General features: G+C 43.9%; 1 protein-coding gene across 6 annotated transcripts in view; it reads left to right on the top strand.

The window, feature by feature from the left end:
- The window catches only part of LOC134342426 (cullin-9), a 318694-nt gene that overhangs the window by 202831 nt on the left and 90585 nt on the right, over positions 1–25278 (top strand). For all 6 annotated transcript variants that reach the window (XM_063040545.1, XM_063040547.1, XM_063040543.1 and 3 more), the window contains exon 21: positions 1350–1471. In XM_063040545.1, coding sequence (XP_062896615.1) covers positions 1350–1471 — 122 coding nt within the window. The remainder of the gene's footprint in view (positions 1–1349; positions 1472–25278) is intronic.

The following is a 25278-nucleotide window of genomic DNA, read 5'->3' as shown; positions in this document are numbered from 1 at the left end:
TCTTTCCCTCTCCCATCCTATTCCTGAATGGACTTTGAAGCTTTGGACACTACCTCACTTTTTTAATATACAGTATTTCTGTTATTGCACATTTTTTTCATACTCTATTCAATATACGTAATTGATTTGCTTGTTTATTTATTATTATGTTTTGTTTTATTTGTTTTCCCTCTGCTAGATTATGTATTGCATTGAACTGCTGCTAAGTTAACAAATTTCATGCCAGTGATAATAAACCTGATTCTGATTCTGATATTTCCCCCACCCCAATTAAGTGTTTTCCCAAATTGTCTGGTCCTATCCCTCTCCAGTGCTACGGTAAAGGAGATAGAGTAGTAATCACTACCTCCAAAATGCTCTCCCACCGAGAGATCTGATGCCTGCTCAGGTTCATTTCCCAATACCACATCAAGTACAGCCTCTCCTCTAGTTGGCTTATCTACATATTGCGCCAGAAAACCTTCCTGAACACACCTAACAAATTCCACCCATCTAAATCCCTTGGTCTAAGGAGATACCAGTCAATATTATGAAAATTAAAATCACCTATCACACGAATCCTATTGTTATTGTACCGTTCCAGAATCTGCCCCTCTATCTGCTCCTCGATGTCTCTGTTACTATTGGGGGAGGGGGTCTTTATATATTAAAAAAACACTCAGTAGAGTTCTTGCCCTCTTCCTTTTTCTGATAGGAAATACAATACAAAGAAATTGTCTAAAGAAATACAGTAGTTTTTGAAAACTTGCACTGACAATCTCCAATCTTCAAAAGGAGACAAATGTGCAAATAAAAAAAATAAAGCTGAAAACATGAGTTGTTGGGAGTCGTTGAAAGTGAGCCTATAGGTTGCAAAATCAGTTCAGCGTAGTGGTAAATGAAGTTATCCATGCCAGTTCCTGAGCCTGGGTGGATCTCAAATTGGATATAAACTTGAATTGAGAGACTATACAGAGTAATGCGATGAAGAAGCTGTTTGAGTTTTCTGTGATTTTGTTTCCTTCAGTTATTAGTGCATTCTTTCCACTTCACCTTCAAATATATTTTGTCTTGGGCCACAGTCTTTCTACTTGCTTGCAATTTTTTTCCTGCTGTGAGTTTCCCCTGATACAAAGCATACATGATCGGCTGGATGGGCCAATTCTCTTCCTAATCTTATGGTATAATACTTCTTGTCATTGACCGGAAAAGATGCCTGGGTAATCCAGCAGATCAAGCCTGGTTGAGCTGCAGAAGGAGGACTGACCCTGTTGCCTTCTCGCAGGATATATGGTTTCAGAGAAATTTTTAAATGAGAACTTAGCTAGGATTGGATGGTATTATGTAAATGTGTTGTCTTGATATTACAGATGGGAAAAATAAATCAAAAGACAGCAGTAGCACTTCCGCATCTGCAAAAGGGGCAGCAGTGAACAAGCCCAGTAGCATCTCTGGGATAGCACAATGCTGGCACGGAGTGGTACAGCAACAGGTAAGGGTGGTCGGTACCACATCTTCAAATTGTCTGTTGTAGGCTAGGAGTGTGACGATGTCATGACGTAGCTGTAAAACTTGAATGGGAAGATCCAGTGTTGTGGAATAGGGATGGGAATGTCCTCACGACTCATATGCAGCCCTATTTTGCAAATGGTCTCTTAGCAAAACTTGGGTGAATGTAAAACTACAACAGCAAATTGGGGCTATTCAACAGGTATGCTTTTTTCCAAAGTTAAAGTAACAGCGGTCCATTAAGCACCACAGACAACAGGTTGTTGCAGCTACTATGTTATACAAAATGCACACCAGCCACAGCCCTGCAGACCTTCACGCCATGCTGCCTTCATCTTATGAGAGACGGTGCACCACACGATCAAGTTTATCTATGCCTGTTCATGCTGTTTCTATGCCTGATGTGAGAACCTACACATTGGATAGAAGCTTCCTTCACTGTGCTATCAGAATTTGGAACAGCCTTCCAGATGCTGTGGTTGGAAACATCTGCGATGATGGGGTTCAAGCCTTCAAGAGTCGAGTGCACAAGCACCTATCATCTCTGGGAGGGAAGTCACATGCTTCTGAAGCTGTCATGAAGGGGACCAGGATGGTTGTGAGTTATGTTCCCACTGGACTTGGTCCTTAAACTGCTGGAGAACAGTGTGGAAAGAGTAGGTGCTGTTTTCTCCCAGAAGGGATTAGCTTTTAGCTTTTAGTTCCAAGTGCTCCTGCCACATTTTGTCATCCTACAACCTTATCCTTCAATCTCTTTGAATTATGGAGGTCAGCATGTGTATAAATGTCTCTCTTCAGCAGACTTCATCATGATCCTTATGACTCCAGTATTTCTACTATTTTTTAATGTTTCTTAATTGTACATATGATTTTTTTGTGTTCTATCGCTGAGCAGCACTGAACCATCTGATTGGCCTATCAGAGTTCTCCTTGGGAACTAGTTGACTTGATCAGCATTTCTGATCTGGCTATTGTTCACGATTGCACTTAATTAAAAAAAAAGCATGGGTTTGTTTTCATTTTGTTAACCTGGTTATGAAAATAGGAATATTAAAAAAATAGAGCTGAAAAAATATCATGGAGAAAAATTCATTGATGTAATACTTCTCCCATCTTGTAAGTTTTTGCTCTGTGCCTCCAAAAAATCACAGTCGGTTTCAGTTTCGTCTTGTGGAGTCAGGAAGGATTGAGGATGATTTAACTGGGTATTTGCACAAAGCAGTCAGTTCCTTTTTGGATTTCTAATGCCAGCCTAGATGGAGGAGACATGAAATAAAATTGGCATACACATTGAAGTTTGAATTCTGAAGTGATCTTTTGAAAATATAATATTCTGTAGGATAGTTTCTTCCAGATGGATCGTCTAAAGCTTAGGGGCACAGTTCCAGAATAAGGAATTAAAGAAGAGATGCTTCACTTTCTGGATTGTAATCTTTATATATTTTTCACCCAAGAAGGCTGTCAAGCTCATTCAGGACTGAGATTGATAAATGCCTGCCTCGTAAGTTGGAGTTTAAGGTAGAGAGTCAGCCAGAATTTTTTGAATAGATCAAGTCTGAGGGTTTATATTGCCATCTCCATATATTGCTGATGCTGATTGGCTTGATCACATATTGTAGGCTTTAGATGGGGCAGAATTTGTTAAGTGTGTCCAGGATGGATTCCTGTCACAGTATGTGGACAGGCCGACCAGGGGAAATGCCATACTAGATCTAGAACTAGGTAATGAACCAGGTCAGGTCACAGATCTCTCAGTGAGTGAGCATCTGGGGGACAGTGACCACCGCTCCCTGGCCTTTATAATTATCATGGAAAAGGATAGAATCAAAGAGGACAGGAAAATTTTTAATTGGGGAAAGGCAAATTATGAGGCTATAAGGCTAGAACTTGCGGGTGTGAATCGGGATGATGTTTTTGCAGGGAAATGTACTATGGACATGTGGTCGATGTTTAGAGATCTCTTGTGGGATGTAAGGGATAAATTTGTCCCGGTGAGGAAGATAAAGAATGGTAGGGTGAAGGAACCATGGGTGACAAGTGAGGTGGAAAATCTAGTCAGGTGGAAGAAGGCGGCATACATGAGGTGCAGGAAGCAAGGATCAGATGGGTCTATTGAGGAATATAGGGAAGCAAGAAAGGAACTTAAGAAGGGGCTGAGAAGAGCAAGAAGGGGGCATGAGAAGGCCTTGGCGAGTAGGGTAAAGTAAAACCCCAAGGCATTCTTCAATTATGTGAAGAAAAAATGGATGACAGGAGTGAAGGTAGGACCGATTAAAGATAAAGATGGGAAGATGTGCCTGGAGGCTGTGGAAGTGAGCGAGGTCCTCAATGAATACTTCTCTTCGGTATTCACCAATGAGAGGGAACTTGATGATGGTGAGGACAATATGAGTGAGGTTGATGTTCTGGAGCATGTTGATATTAAGGGAGAGGAGGTGTTGGAGTTGTTAAAATACATTAGGACAGATAAGTCCCCGGGGCCTGAAGGAATATTCCCCAGGCTGCTCCACGAGGCGAGAGAAGAGATTGCTGAGCCTCTGGCTAGGATCTTTACATCCTCGTTGTCCACGGGAATGGTACCGGAGGATTGGAGGGAGGCGAATGTTGTTCCCTTGTTCAAAAAAGGTAGTAGGGATAGTCCGGGTAATTACGGACCAGTGAGCCTTACGTCTGTGGTGGGAAAGCTATTGGAAAAGATTCTTAGAGATGGGATCTATAGGCACTTAGAGAATCATGGTCTGATCAGGGACAGTCAGCATGGCTTTGTGAAGGGCAGATCGTGTCTAACAAGCCTGATAGAGTTCTTCGAGGAGGTGACCAGGCATATAGATGAGGGTAGTGCAGTGGATGTGATCTATATGGATTTTAGTAAGGCATTTGACAAGGTTCCACACGGTAGGCTTATTCAGAAAGTTAGAAGGCATGGGATCCAGGGAAGTTTAGCCAGGTGGATTCAGAATTGGCTTGCCTGCAGAAGGCAGAGGGTGGTGGTGGAGGGAGTACATTCAGATTGAAGGATTGTGACTAGTGGTGTCCCACAAGGATCTGTTCTGGGACCTCTACTTTTCGTGATTTTTATTAACGACCTGGATGTGGGGGTAGAAGGGTGGGTTGGCAAGTTTGCAGACGACACAAAGGTTGGTGATGTTGTAGATTGTGTAGAGGATTGTCAAAGATTGCAGGGAGACATTGATAGGATGCAGAAGTGGGCTGAGAAGTGGCAGATGGAGTTCAACTCGGAGAAGTGTGAGGTGGTACACTTTTGGAAGGACAAACTCCAAGGCAGAGTACAAAGTAAATGGCAGGATACTTGGTAGTGTGGAGGAGCAGAGGGATCTCGGGGTACATGTCCACAGATCCCTGAAAGTTGCCTCACAGGTGGATAGGGTAGTTAAGAAAGCTTATGGGGCGTTAGCTTTTATAAGTCGAGGGATAGAGTTTAAGAGTCGCGATGTAATGATGCAGCTCTATTAAACTCTGGTTAGGCCACACTTGGAGTACTGTGTCCAGCTCTGGTCGCCTCACTATAGGAAGGATGTGGAAGCATTGGAAAGGGTACAGAGGAGATTTACCAGGATGCTGCCTGGTTTAGAAAGTATGCATTATGATCAGAGATTAAGGGAGCTAGGGCTTTACTCTTTGGAGAGAAGGAGGATGAGAGGAGACATGATAGAAGTGTACAAGATAATAAGAGGAATAGATAGAGTGGATAGCCAGCGCCTCTTCCCCAGGGCACCACTGCTCAGTACCAGAGGACATGGCTTTAAGGTAAGGGGTGGGAAGTTCAAGGGGGATATTAGAGGAAGGTTTTTTACTCAGAGAGTGGTTGGTGCGTGGAATGCACTGCCTGAGTCAGTGGTGGAGGCAGATACACTAGTGAAGTTTAAGAGACTACTAGACAGGTATATGGAGGAATCTAAGGTGGGGGCTTATATGGGAGGCAGGGTTTGAAGGTCGGCACAACATTGTGGGCCGAAGGGCCTGTACTGTGCTGTACTGTTCTATGTTCTATGAATGCATAGGTGGAGATTGAACCACGATTGTACTAATTCAGGCTAATGTGAGATACTTGATGGAAGGGGAACATATTTATTCCACATGACTATTGAAGGTAGGAGGTGTTTATTGTATGCAAGCATTTGTCTTTTGAGTTTCATAATTTCCTTCTGCACTATAGCTACTGCCAGTCCATACTTTAGAATGGAGATGACATGAATGTGTGGAAAAACACGTGAGAAATGCAAGTCAACACATGAAAAGCTTGTGATATTCATCTTCACATCTTTGGCAATAACCTAAAATTATTTGTGGGGCTTATGGAGAGTGTATGAACACATTGTGTGCATTTCACAAGACTGTGGTGAAGTGGGAGAAAGACATGATGTGCTCATGTTTGAATGACAAATTAGTTAAAATAATACCAACAACAGCAACTCAAGTTAAAAATTTGAAAAATGGGGATTGACCTGACAGAGCAGTAGTTAGGTAATTGGCTGGTGAGTATTGTAATTTTCCTGACCATCTTAAAAGGTTTGTTCTTTGTTTGCAGCTGAATATATCATCTGCCTTGTAAAGTGCCAGTAACTTAAATAGTAGTTAAGTTTTTCAACTGGCTTAGTAATTTAGAGAAAATAACCTATTTTAAAATATCAATTTTAGTTTATGCTCCAGATTGTAATGTAGTATTTAAGAAATAGGAACAGATGGAGGCCACCAGGTTTAACTTGGGTCTAAAACAAGTGGCTTCAACTTAAAAAGATAGTTACAAAGGTGTGACTCTGGAGTGTACTTAAATAAGCTGTGGAATAGATGAAAAGGCAAGTCTATATGCCTCTATATACACACACACACACACACACACACACACACAAACCCCATTTCCAGAAAAGTTGGGATATTTTCCAAAATGCAATAAAAACAAAAACCTGTGATATGTTAATTCACGTGAACCTTTATTTAACTGACAGAAGTACAAAGAAGAGATTTTCAATAGTTTTACTGACCAACTTAATTGTATTTTGTAAACATACATAAATTTAGAATTTGATGGCTGCAACACACTCAACAAAAGTTGGGACAGAGTTAAAATAAGATTGAAAAGTGCACATAATATTCAAGTAACACTGGGTTGGAAGACTCCACATTAAGTAGGCTAATTGGTAGCAGGTGAGGTATCATGACTGGGTATAAAAGTAGCGTCCATCAAAGGCTCAGTCTTTCCAAGCAAGGATGGATCGTGGCTCACCCCTTTGTGCCAAAATTCGTGAGAGAATTGTTAGTTGAAAAGGAAACATAGAAACATAGAAAATAGGTGAAGGAGTAGGCCATTCGGCCCTTCGAGCCTGCACTGCCATTCAGTATGATCATGGCTGATCATCCAACTCAGAACCCTGTACCAGCCTTCCCTCCATACCCCCTGATCCCTTTAGCCACAAAGGCCATATCTAACTCCCTCTTAAATATAGCCAATGAACTGGCCTCAACTATTTCCTGTGGCAGAGAATTCCACAGATTCACCACTCTGTGTGAAGAAGTTTTTCCTAATCTTGGTCCTAAAAGGCTTCCCCTTTATCCTCAAACTGTGACCCCTCGTTCTGGACTTCCTCAACATTGGGAACAATCTTTCTGCATCTAGCCTGTCCAATCCCTTTAGGATTTTATACGTTTCAATAAGATCCCCCCTCAATCTTCTAAATTCCAACGAGTATAAGCCGAGTCGATCTAGTCTTTCGTCATATGAAAGTCCTACCATCCCAGGAATCAATCTGGAGAACCTTCTTTGTACTCCCTCTATGGCAAGGATGTCTTTCCTCAGATTAGGGGACCAAAACTGCACACAATACTCCAGGTGTGGTCTCACCAAGGCCTTGTACAACTGCAGTAGTACCTCCCTGCTCCTGTACTCGAATCCTCTTGCTATGAATGCCAGCATACCATTCGCCTTTTTCACCGCCTGCTGTACCTGCATGCCCACTTTCAATGACTGGTGTATAATGACACCCAGGTCTCATTGCACCTCCCCTTTTCCTAATCGGCCACCATTCAGATAATAATCTGTTTTCCTGTTTTTGCCACCAAAGTGGATAATCTCACATTTATCCTCATTAAGTTGCATCTGCCATGAATTTGCCCACTCACCTAACTTATCCAAGTCACCCTGCATCCTCTTAGCATCCTCCTCACAGCTAACACTGCCGCCCAGCTTCGTGTCATCCGCAAACTTGGAGATGCTGCATTTAATTCCCTCGTCTAAGTCATTAATATATGTTGTAAACAACTGGGGTCCCAGCACTGAGCCTTGCGGTACCCCACTAGTCACTGCCTGCCATTCTGAAAAGGCCCCGTTTATTCCCACTCTTTGCTTCCTGTCTGCCAACCAATTCTCTATCCACTTCAATACCTTACCCCCAATACCGTGTGCTTTAAGTTTGCACACTAATCTCCTGTGTGGGACCTTGTCAAAAGCCTTTTGAAAATCCAAATATACCACATCCACTGGTTCTCCCCTATCCACTCTACTAGTTAAATTCTCAAAAAATTCTATGAGATTCGTCAGACATGATTTTCCCTTCACAAATCCATGCTGACTTTGTCCGATGATTTCACCGCTTTCCAAATGTGCTGTTATCACATCTTTGATAACTGACTAGCATTTTCCCCACCACCGATGTTAGGCTAACCTGTCTATAGTTCCCCGGTTTCTCTCTCCTTCCTTATTTCAAAAGTGGGGTTACATTAGCTACCCTCCAATCCTCAGGAACTAGTCCAGAATCTAAAGAGTTTTGAAAAACTATCACTAATGCATCCACTATTTCTTGGGCTACTTCCTTAAGCACTCTGGGATGCAGACCATCTGGCCCTAGGGATTTATCTGCCTTTAATCCCTTCAATTTACCTAACACCACTTCCCTACTAACATGTATTTCTCTCAGTTCCTCCATCTCACTGGACCCTCTGTCCCCTACTATTTCCGGAAGATTATTTATCTCCTCCTTAGTGAAGGCAGGACCAAAGTAGTTATTCAATTGGTCTGCCATGTCCTTGCTCCCCATAATCAATTCACCTGTTTCTGTCTGTAGGGGACCTACATTTGTCTTAACCGATCTTTTTTTTTTCACTTATCTATAAAAGCTTTTACAGATAGTTTTTATGTTCCCTGCCAGTTTTCTCTCATAATCTTTTCTCCCCTTCCTAATTAAGCCCTTTGTCCTCCTCTGCTGGACTCTGAATTTCTCCCAGTCCTCAGGTGAGCCACTTTTTCTGGCTAATTTGTATGCTTCTTCTTTGGAATTGATACTATCCCTAATTTCCCTTGTCAGCCACAGGTGCACTACCTTCCTTGATTTATTCTTTTGCCAAACTGGGATGAACAATTGTTGTAGTTCATCCATGCGATCTTTAAATGCTTGCCATTGCATATCCACCGTCAACCCTTTGAGTGTAATTTGCTAGTCTACCTTAGCTAATTCACGCCTCATACCTTCAAAGTTACCCTTTTTAAGTTCAGAATCGTTGTTTCTGAATTAACTATGTCACTCTTCATCTTAATAAAGAATTCCAGCATATTATGGTCACTCTTACCCAAGGGGCCTCTCACGACAAGATCGCTAATTAACCCTTCCTCATTGCTCAATACCCAGTCTAGAATAGCCTGCTTTCTAGTTGGTTCCTTGACATGTTGGTTCAAAAAACCATCCCGCATACATTCCAAGAAATCTTCTTCCTCAGCACCCTTACCAATTTGGTTCACCCAATCTATATGTAGATTGAAGACACCCATTATAACTGCTATTCCTTTATTGCACACATTTCTAATTTCCTGTTTAATACCATCCCCAACCTCACTACTACTGTTAGGTGGCCTGTACACAACTCCCAGCAGCATTTTCTGCCCCTTAGTGATATGCAGCTCTACCCATATCGATTCCACATTCTCCTGGCTAATGTCCTTCCTTTCTATTGTGTTAATCTCCTCTCTAACCAGCAATGCTACCCCACCTCCTTTTCTTTCATGTCTATCCCTCCTGAATATTGAATCTCCCTGAATGTTGAGCTCCCATCCCTGGTCACCCTGGAGCCATGTCTCTGTGATCCCAACTATATCATATTCATTAATAACAATCTGCACTTTTAATTCATCCACCTTGTTACGAATGCTTCTTGCATTGACACACAAAGCCTTCAGGCTCGCTTTTACAACACTCTTAGCCCTTATACAATTATGTTGAAAAGTGGCCCTTTTTGATTTTTGCCCTGGATTTGCCGGCCTGCCACTTTTACTTTTCACACTACTTTTTGCTTCCACCCTCATTTTACACCCCTCTGTCTCTCTGCACTGGTTCCCATCCCCCTGTTGTGAACTAACCTCCTCTCTCCTAGTCTCTTTAATTTGATTCCCATCCACCAACCATTCTAGTTTAAAGTCACCTCAGTAGCCCTCGCAAATCTCCCCGCCAGGATATTGGTCCCCTTAGGATTCAAGTGTAACCTGTCCTTTTTGTACAGGTCACACCTGTGCCAAGAGAGGTCCCAATGATCCAAAAATTTGAATCCCTGCCCCCTGCTCCAATCCCTCAGCCACACATTTATCCTTCACCTCATTGCATTCCTACTCTCAGTCGCGTGGCACAGGCAGTAATCCCGAGATTACTAGCTTTGCAGTCTTTTTTCTCAACTTCCTTCCTAACTCCCTATATTCTCCTTTCAGGACCTCTTCCCTTTTCCTACTTATGTCATTGGTACCTATATGTACCACAACCTCTGGCTCCTCACCCTCCCACTTCAGGATATCTTGGACGCGATCAGAAATATCCCGGACCCTGGCACCAGGGAGGCAAACTACCATCCGGGTCTCTGGACTGCGTCCATAGAATCGCCTGTCTGACCCCCTTACTATCGAGTCCCCTATTATAACTGCCTCCTCTTCCTTTCCCTACCCTTCTGAGCTACAGGGCCAGACTCTGTCCTGGAGGCACGGCCACTGTTGCTTCCCCCAGGTAAGCTGTCCCCCCCAACAGTACTCAAACAGGAGTACCTATTGTCAAGGGGCACAGCCACCGGGGTACTCTCTATTACCTGACTACCCCTTCTTTCTCAGCGCAAGATTGCAGAGAATTTAGGTCTTTCAACATCTACAGTACATAATATTGTGAAAAGATTCAGAGAATTCGAGACATCTCAGTGCGTAAAGGGCAAGGTCAGAAAACACTGTTGAATGCGCGTGACCTTCGAGCCCTCAGGCGGCACTGCCTAAGAAACTGTCATGCTACTGTGACAATTATAGCCACCTGGGCTCGGGAGTACTTCGGAAAACCGTTGTCACTCAACACAGTCTGTCACTGCATCCAGAAATGCAACTTGAAACTTGTAAACTTGAAGGAGGAAGCCATACATCAACTCTATGCAGAAATGCCGGTGAGTTCTCTGGGCCCGAGCTCATCTCAGATGGACCGAAAGACTGTTGAACCATGTGCTGTGGTCAGATGAGTCCACATTTCAGCTAGTTTTCGGAAAAAACAGGCGTCGAGTTCTCCGTGCCAAAGATGAAAACGACCATCCAGATTGTTATCTGTGAAAGCTGCAAAAGCCAGCGTCTGTGATGGTATGGGGGTGCATCAGTGCCCACGGCATGGGTGAGTTGCATGTATGTGAAGGTACCATTGACTCTGAGGCGTATATTAGGATTTTAGAGAGACATATGTTGCCATCAAGGTGATGTCTCTTTCCGGGACGTCCATGCTTATTTCAGCAGGACAATGCCAGATCACATTCTGCACGAGCTACAGCAGCGTGGCTTTGTAGACACAGAGTGCGTGTGCTTGACTGGCCTGTTGCCAGTCCAGATCTATCTCCTATTGGAAATGTATGGCGCATCATGAAAAGGAGAATCAGACAACGGAGACCACGGACTGTTCAGCAGCTGAAGTCTTGTATCGAGCAAGAATGGACAAACTTTACAATTGCAAATCTACTACAATTAGTATCCTCAGTTCCAAAACAATTAAAAAGTGTTATTAAAAGGAAAGGTGATGTAACACAATGGTAAACATTCAACTTTCGTTGAGTGTGTTGTAGCCATCAAATTCTAAATTTGTGTATGTTTACAAAATACAAATAAGTTGGTCACTAAAACTATTAAAAATCTTTTCTTTGTACTTTTGTCAGTTAAGTAAAGGTTCACGTGAATTAACATATCACAGATTTTTGTTTTTATTGCATTTTGGAAAATATCCCAACCTCCTCTCCCTTAATGTTAACATGCTCTAGAACACCAACCTCACTCGTACTGTCCTCATCGTAATCAAGTTCACTCTCATTGCTGAATATTGAGGAGAAGTATTCATTGAGGACCTCACTCACTTCCACAGCCTCCAGGCATCTCTTCCCACCTTTATCTCCAATCAGTCCTACCTTCAATCCTGTCATCCTTTTGTTCTGTACATAATTGAAGAATGCCTTGGGGGTTTCCTTCACCCTACTTGCCAAGGCCTTCTCATGCCTCCTTCTTGCTCTCCTCAGCCCCTTAAGCTCCTTTCTTGCTACCCTATATTCCTCAATAGACCCGTCTGATCCTTGCTTCCTAAACCTCATGTATGCTGCCTTCTTCCACCTGACTAGATTTTCCACCTCACTTGTCACCCATGGTTCCTTCACCCTACCACTCTTTATCTTCCGCACCAGGACAAATTTATCTCTGACGTCCAGCAAGAGATCCCTAAACATCGACCACATGTCCTTAGTACATTTTCTTGCAAAAACAGGGAGTTCAGTCGGAGTCAGGAATGTCGGGAGACCGAAAGATGCAGTCGGAGCCGCGGCGCGTCCAGGCGAGACCACAGCCGACACTGAACCCCAGGGCTGAGGATCTGCCTGCCTCAGGAGGGAGATAAATCTAACCAGAGTACGCTCATGATGCTAGTAAGAAAAAAGGTCTCGTGAGTCAAAAAGAAAACAAGGGACTGGGGTTAAATTAACAAGGGACCAGGGATAAATGCACATAACAAGGATAAATTAACACAACAAGGATGGCATTAATTGGAATCATTACAGCGTTTGATAGTGGTATTGAAGAGTACGTCCAGACTACGTTGGATAATTTTGAAAACGAAGCTTTTTCTCTTCGTTTTGTCCTCCCGTCCACACTGAGCCGGCGTTTTCAGCCCCCAAAAACGGAGATTTTCGAAAACACTCTCCAGAGTGAATTAATCTGAAAACGCTTAATATCCGGTGTAGTGTGTACAGGGTAAACAGAGAGATTTAAAAACATTGTCATGACAACACCACAACAACAATGCTTTTTTCTGTTTCTGCTTGGTACTGCGCAAGCTGTTATAACGTGCAGTCGGTGTGAACGGCGTGAGAGTTAAATTGTAAAGTGAGCTTTTTTGACTATTTAAAAACACTGTCATGACATGCCGGAACAGATGTTCATTATTTCCTTGAACGCCACCACCTAACAATTTCAGAACAGATGGCAATGAGATTGAAGCCAGAACAGTTATGTACTCACCAAATACTTTGACCCATAGCTTACTGAATAAATAAGTATAGTCACTTCGCCCTGTTTTCTGTCCTTGCTTGTATGAAGGTGGTTTACCTATTTATGCAAGTACTTCTCTGACAATAGATGTGTAACTGTCTAATGTAACATTGTATGGAAGTACAAGATAACACTGATGCAGACGTTTTATACACTTAACAAGGTGCTTTATCAATGCAACAGAGTTAGTCAGTTTTTTAATGTTCGTTGTCAGCTGGGTCATATTGTCCGTGAACTCCTTGTCGGTTTCCTCCATACGCTCCAGTATTTGTTTTTTTTAAGTTTTAAGTCCTCCTGTGCGAGAGCCAAGAGCAATTCCTTTAAAGTTTTTCTACTCTGTAACTGGACAAACACGCACTAAGTACACCGTTTCCTCTTCGCTTGTTTTCTGTGTGTCCTGCACATGCCCAGTAGGAGGAGATTCGCCCAAATATCCGCCTAATGTGGACGGAGATATTTTGAAAAACGCTTAGTGTGGACGCCTGTTGTTTTTACTTGAAACCGGCGTTTTCAAAATTATCCGCCGTAGTGTGGACATAGCCGAAGACTGGGCAACTTATTGAAAGAATAGAGGTATATTGTGATGCTAACGATGTTAATACAGAAAAGAAAGCCAATGTCTTACTTAGTGTAATGGGTGTGAAAACATACAGCCTACTACGGAACTTGTTAACCCCTGAAAAGCCAGCTGACAAAACTTTCAAGCAAATAGTAGACACTCTCCAACAGCATTTATACCCCAAACCGCTGGTCATTGCTGAAAGATTTAAATTCCATAAATGTAATCAGAGCAAAAATGAAAGCTTTTCTGAATATTGTGCTGAATTGCGCAAATTATCAGAACATTGTAAATTTGGAGCTGGTCTATCAGACGCATTGAGGGGTAGGTTACTGTGAGGCATGTACTGTGAAACCACACAGAAGAAGCTTCTGTGTGAAAAAGAGCATTTGAGAAAGCGCTAAACATCTCAATATCATTAGAAACAGCCGCACGAGGTGCTTCAGAGATACAACAAAAATCTCTGGAATATGCTACAAGTAAAATGTCACTGCAGAAATGAAGGAAAGAAATGTTACCATTGTGGAAACAGGTCACATGACCCTGATGGTTGTTAGTTTAAAGATAAAGAATGTGGAAACCGTGGCAACCAGGGCCACACTGGCAGAGTATGCAAAACTAGTAAACAGCAGGAAAAGGGCAAAATACAGAGAAAGAAGAAACCCCAGATAGGAAAATACAATAATGTGCACAAGATGAAAGAAAGCAATTCTGATGAAAGTGACTCAGACAAAAGTGAATTGTTTTGTTTGCCACTTCACAGTGTGGAGGAGACAGATGATGGAAGAATAATATGGATCACTCCACAAATGAAAATGGAGTTGGACACAGGCTCAGCCTTAACAGTGATCTCTGTATGCGACTACAAATGACTGTTTTCGCACATACCTCTAAAATGAACTAAGCTACTGCTAAAGACTTACACAGGACAGAAAGTGCAGCCCCGAAGGCAAAGTTAAAGTGACAGTGACCCACGGAGGTAAAACACAGCAACTGAACCTTTATGTACTGAAAAATGGAGGACCACCGTTGCTGGGACGTGAATGGCTCAGGAAAATTCAGTTGGATTGGCACACCATCAAGACACTAAATGTGTCAGCAAAGGAGGGCAGCAAGGCTACATCTAAGAGACTGTCGCAAATACTCGCTGACTCTGGGGAAGTGTTCATGAAAGGAATAGGTACACTTTGGGGCATGAAAACAAAGATTGAGATTGGGGAAAATGCATGACCAAACTTACACAAAGCCAGGCCAGTGCCATATGCAATCCGTCCTACAGTGGAGGCAGAGCTGAAAAATCTGGAGCAGACTGGGGTCCTGTCAAAGGTGGATTGGAGTGAATGGGCCACACCTATTGTTCCAGTGATGAAGAAAACCTCCAGTACAAAACCAGGAAAACCAAGCAAGGTGCGCATATGTGGTGACTTTAAAGTGACTGTTAACCCAGTTCTCCGCACAGTACAGTATCCTCTACCTCATATTGAGGATATTTTTTTCTTCCCTGTCAGGAGGGGAACATTTCACAAAAATTGAGTTGACCTAGGCTTACCTTCAAATGGAAATCGAGGAAGCATCCAAGACATACCTGACAATACTTTATACTTTATACCTTATTGTCGCCAAACAATTGGTACTAGAATGTACAATCATCACAGCGATATTTGATTCTGCGCTTCACACTCCCTGGATTGCAAATATTAAATATTTAAAATATTCTAATAGTTAAAATTAGTAAATATTAAAAATTTAAATTATAAATCATAAATAGAAAATAGAAAAATGGGAAGTAAGGTAGTGCAAAAAAACCGAGAGGCTGGTCTAGATATTTGGAGGGTACGGCTCAGATCTGGGTCAGGATCCGTTCAGCAGTCTTATCACAGTTGGAAAGAAGCTGTTCCCAAATCTGACCGTACAAGTCTTCAAGCTCCTGAACTCCCGGAGGGAAGAGGGATGAAGAGTGTGTTGGCTGGGTGGGTCGTGTCCTTGATTATCCTGGCAGCACTGCTCCGACAGCGTGCGGTGTAAAAGTGAGTCCACGGACGGAAGATTGGTTTGTGTGATGTGCTGCGCCGTGTTCACGACCTTCTGCAGCTTCTTTCAGTCTTGGACAGGACAACTTCCATACCAGGTTGTGATGCACCCTAGAAGAATGCTTTCTGCGGTGCATCTATAAAAATTAGTGAGGGTTTTAGGGGACAGGCCAAATTTCTTTAGTTTTCTCAGGAAGTAAAGGCGCTGGTGGGTCTTCTTGGCAGTGAACTCTGCTTGGTTGGACCAAGTCAGGTCATTTATGATATTGACCCCGAGGAACTTAAAGCTTTTGACCTGTTCCACTTGCGCACCACTGATGTAAATTGGGTCGTGCAGTCCTCTACTTCTTCTGAAGTCAACAACCAATTCCTTCGTCTTGCTGACGTTGAGGTTATTGTCTTCGCACCATGCCACCAGGTTCTTAATTTCCTGTCTGTACTCAAACTCATCATTACCCAAGATACAGCCTACAATTGTTGTGTCAGCAGCAAACTTAAATATTGAGTTCGATGGAAACTTGGCTTTACAATCATGGGTGTACAGTGAGTACAGCAGGGGGCTGAGTACACAGCCTTGTGGGGCACCGGTGCTCAGAGTGATTGTAGAGGAGAGCTTGTCCCCTATTTTTACAGCCTGGGTCCTGTCTGTGAGGAAGTTGAAGATCCAGCTGCAGATCTGAGTGCTAAGGCCCAGGTTCCGGAGCTTAGGAATCAGTTTATTTGGAATGATGGTATTAAAGGCAGAGCTGTAGTCAATGAAAAGGAGCCTTACGTATGAGTCTTTATTCTCCAAGTGTTCTAAGGAGTAATGTAGGGCCAGAGAGATAGCATCTGCCGTTGACCTGTTGCTCCAGTAGGCGAATTGCAAAGCATCGTGGTTGACCGGTAGGTTGTGGTTGATGTGTGCCATAGCCAATCTCTCATAGCACTTCATAGCAATTGATGTCAGAGCCACAGGTCGATAGTCATTCAGGCATGCCACCTTGCTCTTCTTCGGCACTGGGATTATCGTTGCCTTCTTAAAACACGAGGGGATCTTAGACTGAAACAAGGAGCAGTTGAAGATATCAGCAAACACTCCAGCTAGCTCGCTTACACAGGCCCGGAGAACGCATCCTGGGACGCCATCTGTACCCGTCACTTTCCTTGGATTTATATTCAGGAAGGCCCTTCTAACGTCCTTGGTGACGATGAATCTCGATGCCACCAAGTCCGGTTCATCTGGAGGGAGCGGGATGCTCCTCTTCTGTTCGAATCTTGCGTAGAATATGTTAATTTCGTCAGGAAGAGAAGCGCCACAGTTATTGATATTCCCAGCCTTTTCTTTGCGCGCAGTGATCTCATTTGGACCCTGCCATAGTCTGCTGGCATCCCTTTGGTTAGCCTGGGCTTCCAACTTGCCTCAATATTGCCTCTTGGCGCCCATAATGGCTTTCCGGAGTTCACACCTGGATTCCGTGTAGCGACTGGTACCCCCGGACCTAAAAGCCGCAGCTCTAGCCTTTAAAAGGGACTTGACCTCATAATTCATCCAAGGTTTCTGGTTGGGGAATACCCGGATCGTCTTGTGAGACACACAGTCCTCCGCAAATTTCCAAATAAAGTCCGTGACAGCTGAGGCATACTCATTGAGGTTAGCTGCCGAGCCATTGAATACTCACCAGTCCACCGATTCAAAGCAGTCACGGAGGACCTCATCCATTTCCTCCATCCAACGTGACACTACTTTTGACATTGTGACCTCCCGCTTCAGTTTCTGTTTGTAAGCTGGGAGGAGGAGTATGGCCTGATGGTCTGATTTTCTGAAGTGAGGTCGTGGGACGGAACCGTAGGTATCCTTGACTGCTGTGTAGCAGTCGTCAAGTATATTCGGGCCTCTAGTGGGGCAGGAGACATGTTGGTATAACTTTGGCAGCGCCTTTCTGAGGTTGGCCTGGTTAAAGTCCCCGGCTGTAATGAGCAAAGCCTCCGGATACCTGGTCTCAAGTTCATTGACTTTGGCATACAGTATGTTCAGAGCACACTCCACGTCCGCCTGGGAAGGATGTAGAACACTGTCAGTATGACCGAGGTGAATTCCTGTGGCAGATAGTAGGGACGACACTTTACCGACAGGTGTTCCAGGTCCGGGCTGCAGGAGCTTGTCAGTACCACTGTGTCCGAGCACCACCCAGTGTTGATCAGTAGGCAGACACCACCTCCCCTCGTCTTGCCTGAAGACGCCGTGCGGTCCATCCAATGGATCAAAAATCCCTCCGGTGGGATGGCACTGTTGGGGGTGGCAGGGGAGAGCCAGGTCTCGGTGAAACAGAATACACAGCAGTTCTGCATCTCCCTGCAGTAGGTGAGTCTCCCTTTAGGATCATCTACCTTGTTCTCTATGGCTTGCACATTAGCCAGTAGGATGGTGGGCATAGGGACCCTGAAGCCCCTCAGCTTCAATCTGATCGGCTGGTCGCGTCGTCGTGTGCACCAGGTCGGGCCGAGTAACGGTGGAGACTCCACTGCCACTTTCAGCTGTTGGGGGCCCGGGCTGTTGATTGGGTCAGGCCCCGAAGCCGACATTTAGTCCCAGATGGCTGGGCTCCCCCGTAAACCGAGTCATGGTTGTGGAGGCCTCTGCTCCAGCCGAGCCTCAGGCTCGATTTCCGAGGTCAGCAACAGAGGTCTCACTTCTGGCAACTGTGGATGGCCACCAACGGGGCTTTACGGTAGTCGCTCTGGGGAAGTGTCTGGGGCACCTCGAGGTCTCCGCCGTCACTTCTTCAATAAATACACACAAAGGACTTTATTAGTACAACAGGTTGGTGTTTGGGATAGCATCAGCTCCTGCAATCTGGCAAAGTGCAATGGGCCAGGTTCTGCAGGCGATTCCAGGGACTCAGTGTTACCTGGATGACATCATTGTCACCAGCAAAGATGACGACAAACATCTTTCTAACCTAAAACAAGTGCTCCCAGGTTACGAGAATATGGGCTCAGAGCTAATTGATAGAAATGTGAGTTTCTCAAAAAGGGAATTTCATACTATGGGCATGCGATCAACAAGGATGGCTTACACATGTCTCAAGACAAGGTAGAAGCGGTGCTTAGGGCACCACCACCTGAAAATGTCTCTCAGCTGAGAACATATCTTGGTCTAGTGAACCACTACCACAAGTTCTTCCCTAACCTATCCACAGTACTACACCCACTAAATGCATTATTACAGGCAGGGACACAATGGAAGTAGACTGAGAGCTGTGAGAAAGCGTTTCAAGAAACTAAAAGACTCATAACTTCAGACTGGGTGATCGCGCACTTTGATTCCTCCTTACCTATCTGACCAGCTTGTGATGCCTCGCCCCATGGGATAGGAGCCGTGTTATCGCACAAGTTTCCTGATGGCTCCGAATGACCAATAGCCTTTGCCTCAAGAACACCTAACTTCAGCTGAATGCAACTACGCACAGATTGACAGAGAGACCCTAAGCCTTGTGTGGGGGGTCAAGAAATTTAGTCACTATCTGTATGGCCAAAAGTTTACTCTGTTGACTGACCATCAGCCACTCGTGTCAATCTTCAATCCAAGAAAAGGCATTCCAGTGATGACAACGCAAAGGCTACAGTGATGGTCCCTTTTCTTAGGATGTCACAGGTACGACATCGAACACAAGGGGACCAAGCAACACAGATGGTTTGTCACATTTACCACTGCCCACTTCTGAGGTAATTATGCAAATGGATTCAGCAGAGATCTTTCACACAACAATAGTTGAACAATTACCAGTAACAAACAGCCTCATTGAAAGGGAAACACGCAACGACCCGACATTGTCAAAAGTGTATGACATCATGGAAAAGGGATGGCCAGCGTGGGGTAACACACTCTTTCCAGCCTTCTCATCGAGTAAGGAGCAGTTGTCAGTGTGTCGGGGAACACTAATGTGTGGCTCACGAGTTGTGATTCCTCCCAAGTTACGCACCAGAGTGCTGGAGGAACTGCACGAGGGGCACCTGGGTACCGCGAAGATGAAAGGTCTTGCCCCTGCCTATGTGTAGTGGCCAGGAATCAATAAACAAATTGAGAACGTGACCAAGAACTGCTGTGGATTTCAAAAGATCCAGAACACACCACAAGCTCCTCTCCATCTGTGGGAGTGGCCCTCATCAGATAGGCGATTCTGTGGACGCAGTCCAGAGACCCGGATGGTAGTTTGCCTCCCTGGTGCCAGGGTCCGGGATATTTCTGATCGTGTCCAAGATATCCTGAAGTGGGAGGGTGAGGAGCCAGAGATCGTGGTACATATAGGTACCAATGACATAGGTTGGAAAAGGGAAGAGGTCCTGAAAGGAGAATATAGGGAGTTAGGAAGGGAGTTGAGAAAAAGGACCGCTAAGGTAGTAATCTCGGGATTACCGCCTGTGCCACGCGACAGAGTAGGAATGCAATGAGGTGGAGGATAAATGCGTGGCGGAGGGATTGGAGCAGGGGGAAGGGATTCAAGTTTTTGGATCATTGGGACCTCTCTTGGCACAGGTGTGACCTGTACAAAAAGGACAAGTTACACTTGAATCCGAGGGGGACTAATATCCTGGCGGGGAGATTTGCGAGGGCTACTGAGGTGACTTTAAACTAGAATGGTTAGGGGGTGGGAATCAAATTAAAGAGACTAGGAGAGAGGAGGTTAGTTCACAATAGGGGGATGGGAACCAGTGCGGAGAGACAGAGGGGTGTAAAATGAGGGTAGAAGCAAAAAGTAGTAAGGTGAAAAGTAAAAGTGGCAGGCCGGCAAATCCAGGGCAAAAATCAAAAAGGGCCACTTTTCAACATAATTATATAAGGACTAAGAGTGTTGTAAAAGTGAGCCTGAAGGCTTTGTGTGTCAATGCAAGAGGCATTCGTAACAAGGTGGATGAATTAAAAGTGCAGATTGTTATTAATGAATATGATATAGTTGGGATCACAGAGACATGGCTCCAGGGTGACCAGGGATGGGAGCTCAACATTCAGGGATATTCAATATTCAGGAGGGATAGACATGAAAGAAAAGGAGGTGGGGTAGCATTGCTGGTTAGAGAGGAGATTAACACAATAGAAAGGAAGGACATTAGCCAGGAGAATGTGGAATCGATATGGGTAGAGCTGCATATCACTAAGGGGCAGAAAATGCTGCTGGGAGTTGTGTACAGGCCACCTAACAGTAGTAGTGAGGTTGGGGATGGTATTAAACAGGAAATTAGAAATGTGTGCAATAAAGGAACAGCAGTTATAATGGGTGACTTCAATCTACATATAGATTGGGTGAACCAAATTGGTAAGAGTGCTGAGGAAGAGGATTTCTTGGAATGTATGCGGGATGGTTTTTTGAACCAACATGTCAAGGTACCAACTAGAGAGCAGGCTATTCTAGACTGGGTATTGAGCAATGAGGAAGGGTTAATTAGCAATCTTGTCGTGAGAGGCCCCTTGGATAAGAGTGACCATAATATGCTGGAATTCTTTATTAAGATGGAGAGTGACATAGTTAATTCAGAAACAACGGTTCTGAACTTAAAGAAGGGTAACTTTGAAGGTATGAGGCATGAATTAGCTAAGATAGCCTGGCAAATTGGGTTGACAGTGGATATGCAATGGCAAGCATTTAAAGATCGCATGGATGAACTACAACAATTGTTCATCCCAGTTTGGCAAAGGAATAAATCAAGGAAGGTAGTGCACCCGTGGCTGACATGGGAAATTAGGGATAGTATCAATTCCAAAGAAGAAGCATACAAATTAGCCAGAAAAAGTGGCTCACCTGAGGACTGGGAGAAATTCAGAGTCCAGCAGAGGGGGACAAAGGGCTTAATTAGGAAGGGGAAAAGAGATTATGAAAGAAAACTGGCAGGGAACGTAAAAACTATCTGTAAAAGCTCTTATAGATATGTGAAAAGAAAAAGATTGGTTAAGACAAATGTAGATCCCCTCCAGACAGAAACAGGTGAATTGATTATGGGGAGCAAGGACATGGCAGACCAATTGAATAACTACTTTGGTCCTGCCTTCACTAAGGAGGAGATAAATAATCTTCCGGAAATAGTAGGGGACAGAGGGTCCAGTGAGATGGAGGAACTGAGAGAAATACATGTTAGTAGGGAAGTGGTGTTAGGTAAATTGAAGGGATTAAAGGCAGATAAATCCCTAGGGCCAGATGGTCTGCATCCCAGAGTGCTTAAGGAAGTAGCCCAAGAAATAGTGGATGTATTAGTGATAATTTGTCAAAACTCTTTTGATTCTGGACTAGTTCCTGAGGATTGGAGGGTGGCTGATGTAACCCCACTTTTTAAAAAAGGAGGGAGAGAGAAACCGGGGAATTATAGACCGGTTAGCTAACATCAGTGGTGGGGAAAATGCTAGAGTCAGTTATCAAAGATGTGATAACAGTACATTTGGAAAGTGGTGATATCATCGGAGAAAGTCAGCATGGATTTGTGAAAGGAAAATGATGACTGACGAATCTCATAGAATTTTTTGAGGATGTAACTAGTAGAGTGGATAGGGGAGAACCAGTGGATGTGCTATATTTGGATTTTCAAAAGGCTTTTGACAAGGTCCCACACAGGAGATTAGTGTGCAAACTTAAAGCACACGGTATTGGGGGTAAGGTATTGATGTGGATAGAGAATTGGTTGGCAGACAGGAAGCAAGGAGTGGGAATAAACGAGACCTTTTCAGAATGGCAGGCAGTGACTAGTGGGGTACCGCAAGGCTCAGTGCTGGGACCCCAGTTGTTTACAACATATATTAATGACTTAGACGAGGGAATTAAATGCAGCATCTCCAAGTTTGCGGATGACACGAAGCTGGGCGGCAGTGTTAGCTGTGAGGAGGATGCTAAGAGGATGCATGGTGACTTGGATAGGTTAGGTGAGTGGGCAAATTCATGGCAGATGCAATTTAATGTGGATAAATGTGAGGTTATCCGCTTTGGTGGCAAAAACAGGAAAACAGATTATTATCTGAATGGTGGCCGATTAGGAAAAGGGGAGATGCAACGAGACCTGGGTGTCATTATACACCAGTCATTGAAAGTGGGCATGCAGGTACAGCAGGCGGTGAAAAAGGCGAATGGTATGCTGGCATTCATAGCAAGAGGATTCGAGTACAGGAGCAGGGAGGTACTACTGCAGTTGTACAAGGCCTTGGTGAGACCACACCTGGAGTATTGTATGCAGTTTTGGTCCCCTAATCTGAGGAAAGACATCCTTGCCATAGAGAGAGTACAAAGAAGGTTCACCAGATTGATTCCTGGGATGGCAGGACTTTCATATGATGAAAGACTGGATCAACTAGGCTTATACTCGTTGGAATTTAGAAGATTGATGGGGGATCTTATTGAAACGTATAAAATCCTAAAGGGATTGGACAGGCTAGATGCAGGAAGGTTGTTCCCGATATTGGGGAAGTCCAGAATGAGGGGTCACAGTTCGAGGATAAAGGGGAAGCCTTTTAGGACCGAGATTAGGAAAAACTTCTTCACACACAGAGTAGTGAATCTGTGGAATTCTCTGCCACAAGAAACAGTTGAGGCCAGTTCATTGGCTATGTTTAAGAGGGAGTTAGATATGGCCCTTGTGGCTAAAGGGATCAGGGGGTATGGAGGGAAGGCTGGTACAGGGTTCTGAGTTGGATGATCAGCCATTATCATACTGAATGGCGGTGCAGGCTCGATGGGCCGAATGGCCTACTCCTGCACCTTGTTTCTATGTTTCTGTGTTTCATCACTATGGCAGCGAGTGCACATCGACTTTGCTGGACCATTCATGGACTCTTATCTTTTTAATTGCTGTTGATGCACATTCCAAATGGCCAAAGGTAACCAAAATGAAGACAACCACATCGGAAAAGACCATTACAGCGCTGAAGACCATGTTCACCCGGAATGGCATTCCAGAGCAAATCTGCACAGACAATGGACGACAATTTGTCTCTGAAGAATTCCAAAGTTCTGTGAAGAACAATGGAATCAAACACTTTACGTCGGCTCCTTACCATCCATCTACAAATGGCTTGGCAGAAAAATTTGTACAGACATTCAAGATAGCCCTCAAGGCAAGGGACAGTGAAAATCGACCACAACACATGATAGACAGCTTCCTCCTTGCCTATTGTAATGCAGTACATGCAACAACTAACAAGACTCCAGCGATGATGTTTCTGAACAGGAACCTGAGGTCCTGCATGGATCTTCTCAAACCAAGTGTATGGCGTGATGTAGAGAACAGACAGTTCAAACACTTGAATGCTAAGTCAACATGGAGCTTCAATGTGGGACAGTCAGTTCTTGCACGGGATTACCGGACTGAAAAGTGGCAGCCGGGTATAATTTCCGCCATTGACTGGCCACTGATGTATAGAGTACAGGTGGGAGAGAATGTATGGAGATGTCATGTGGATCAAGTCTTGGATGCTCAGGTGGAAAACACAACAACATCTTGCCCTGCCTCCCTGGACATAGAAGCAAACACTCCTGATGTACCCACATCAGCCTCGCCCGCAGATAAGCCTGTTATCAGTGTTGAGGACCCGCTTGATGTACCTGTGGAGACTAATTCCCCAAATCAAACGTTGCAGGGCAGACATTACCCAGAGAGGCAGAGAAGCCCCCTCTCCCCAGAGACTTCAGCTATAATAATAATAATTATTATTACTACGTTACTTTGTTATAATTTCATATTAATAAGTTACTAATTAAACAGTTGGTGGGCATTTGTATATTAAGGGTACACATCCAGTATTTGTAACAGTATTTGTTTAGCGTAGTGCCCCTAAAAAAAACAGTTGATACACTTTTAAAATAAAAGGGGAGGAGTGTACCATATAGCCGACTGTATAATATGGGACTGTTTTATGCTGTAGTAACACATTATTGAGCATGCGCTATTGGGCTTGTATTGATCTGTAAACATGTGTTCAGTTCGGGTTCCGTAAGTAAAAGCCCCTGTTAACAGCTCCAGTCTCTAGCGTTTTTATTAATGATATTGTTGTGTAAATGGCCACATACACAGCAATGCTACGAGGAATGAACATTTACCCAACTAACAGAAAACATAGTTGAGATTAATGGATCATTTTTGTAACTAGTTGGGTATCCCAAGAAGGTGCTGGGATCCTGACTTTTTACAATCTATTTTAATTATTTGGGTAAAATTAGCAAGTGTATCATTCTCAAATCTACTGATGATACCAAGTTGGGAAACTGACTTTTGAGGAGTTCACAGAATCTGTAAGGAGACTTTTACTTGGTGAGTGGGCAAAAGTTTGCCAAATGGAATATGAGGATATCTGTTTTTGTATAAAGATTGGAAGAAGCAGAATATTGTTTAAATGGATATTGACTACACATTGCTGAGGCAGTCCTGGTACATGAAACTCAGAATGTTGGATTTAATTGTAAAAGGTGTGTTGTACCAAACATAAGGAAGATGCTGCAGGTGTACAGGACATCGGTGTGTCTGTATTTAGAGGGCTGCATACCATTTTGGCCTCTTAATTTAAAGAACAGTGCACTTGAAGTTTTTCAGAAGAGCTTCCATGGTTGTTTCATTCCATGAAGGAATTGATTTATGAGGAGAGGTGAAGCAGTTTGGGTCAATGCTGATCAGAGTTTATAAGTGGTTTTTTTAAACATACAGTATGC

This window comes from Mobula hypostoma, chromosome 2 (genome assembly GCF_963921235.1).
Source record: "Mobula hypostoma chromosome 2, sMobHyp1.1, whole genome shotgun sequence".
Classification (NCBI taxonomy): domain Eukaryota; kingdom Metazoa; phylum Chordata; class Chondrichthyes; order Myliobatiformes; family Myliobatidae; genus Mobula; species Mobula hypostoma.
The sequence above is the reverse complement of the archived record's forward strand: the minus strand, read 5'-3'. Positions and strand labels throughout refer to the sequence as shown.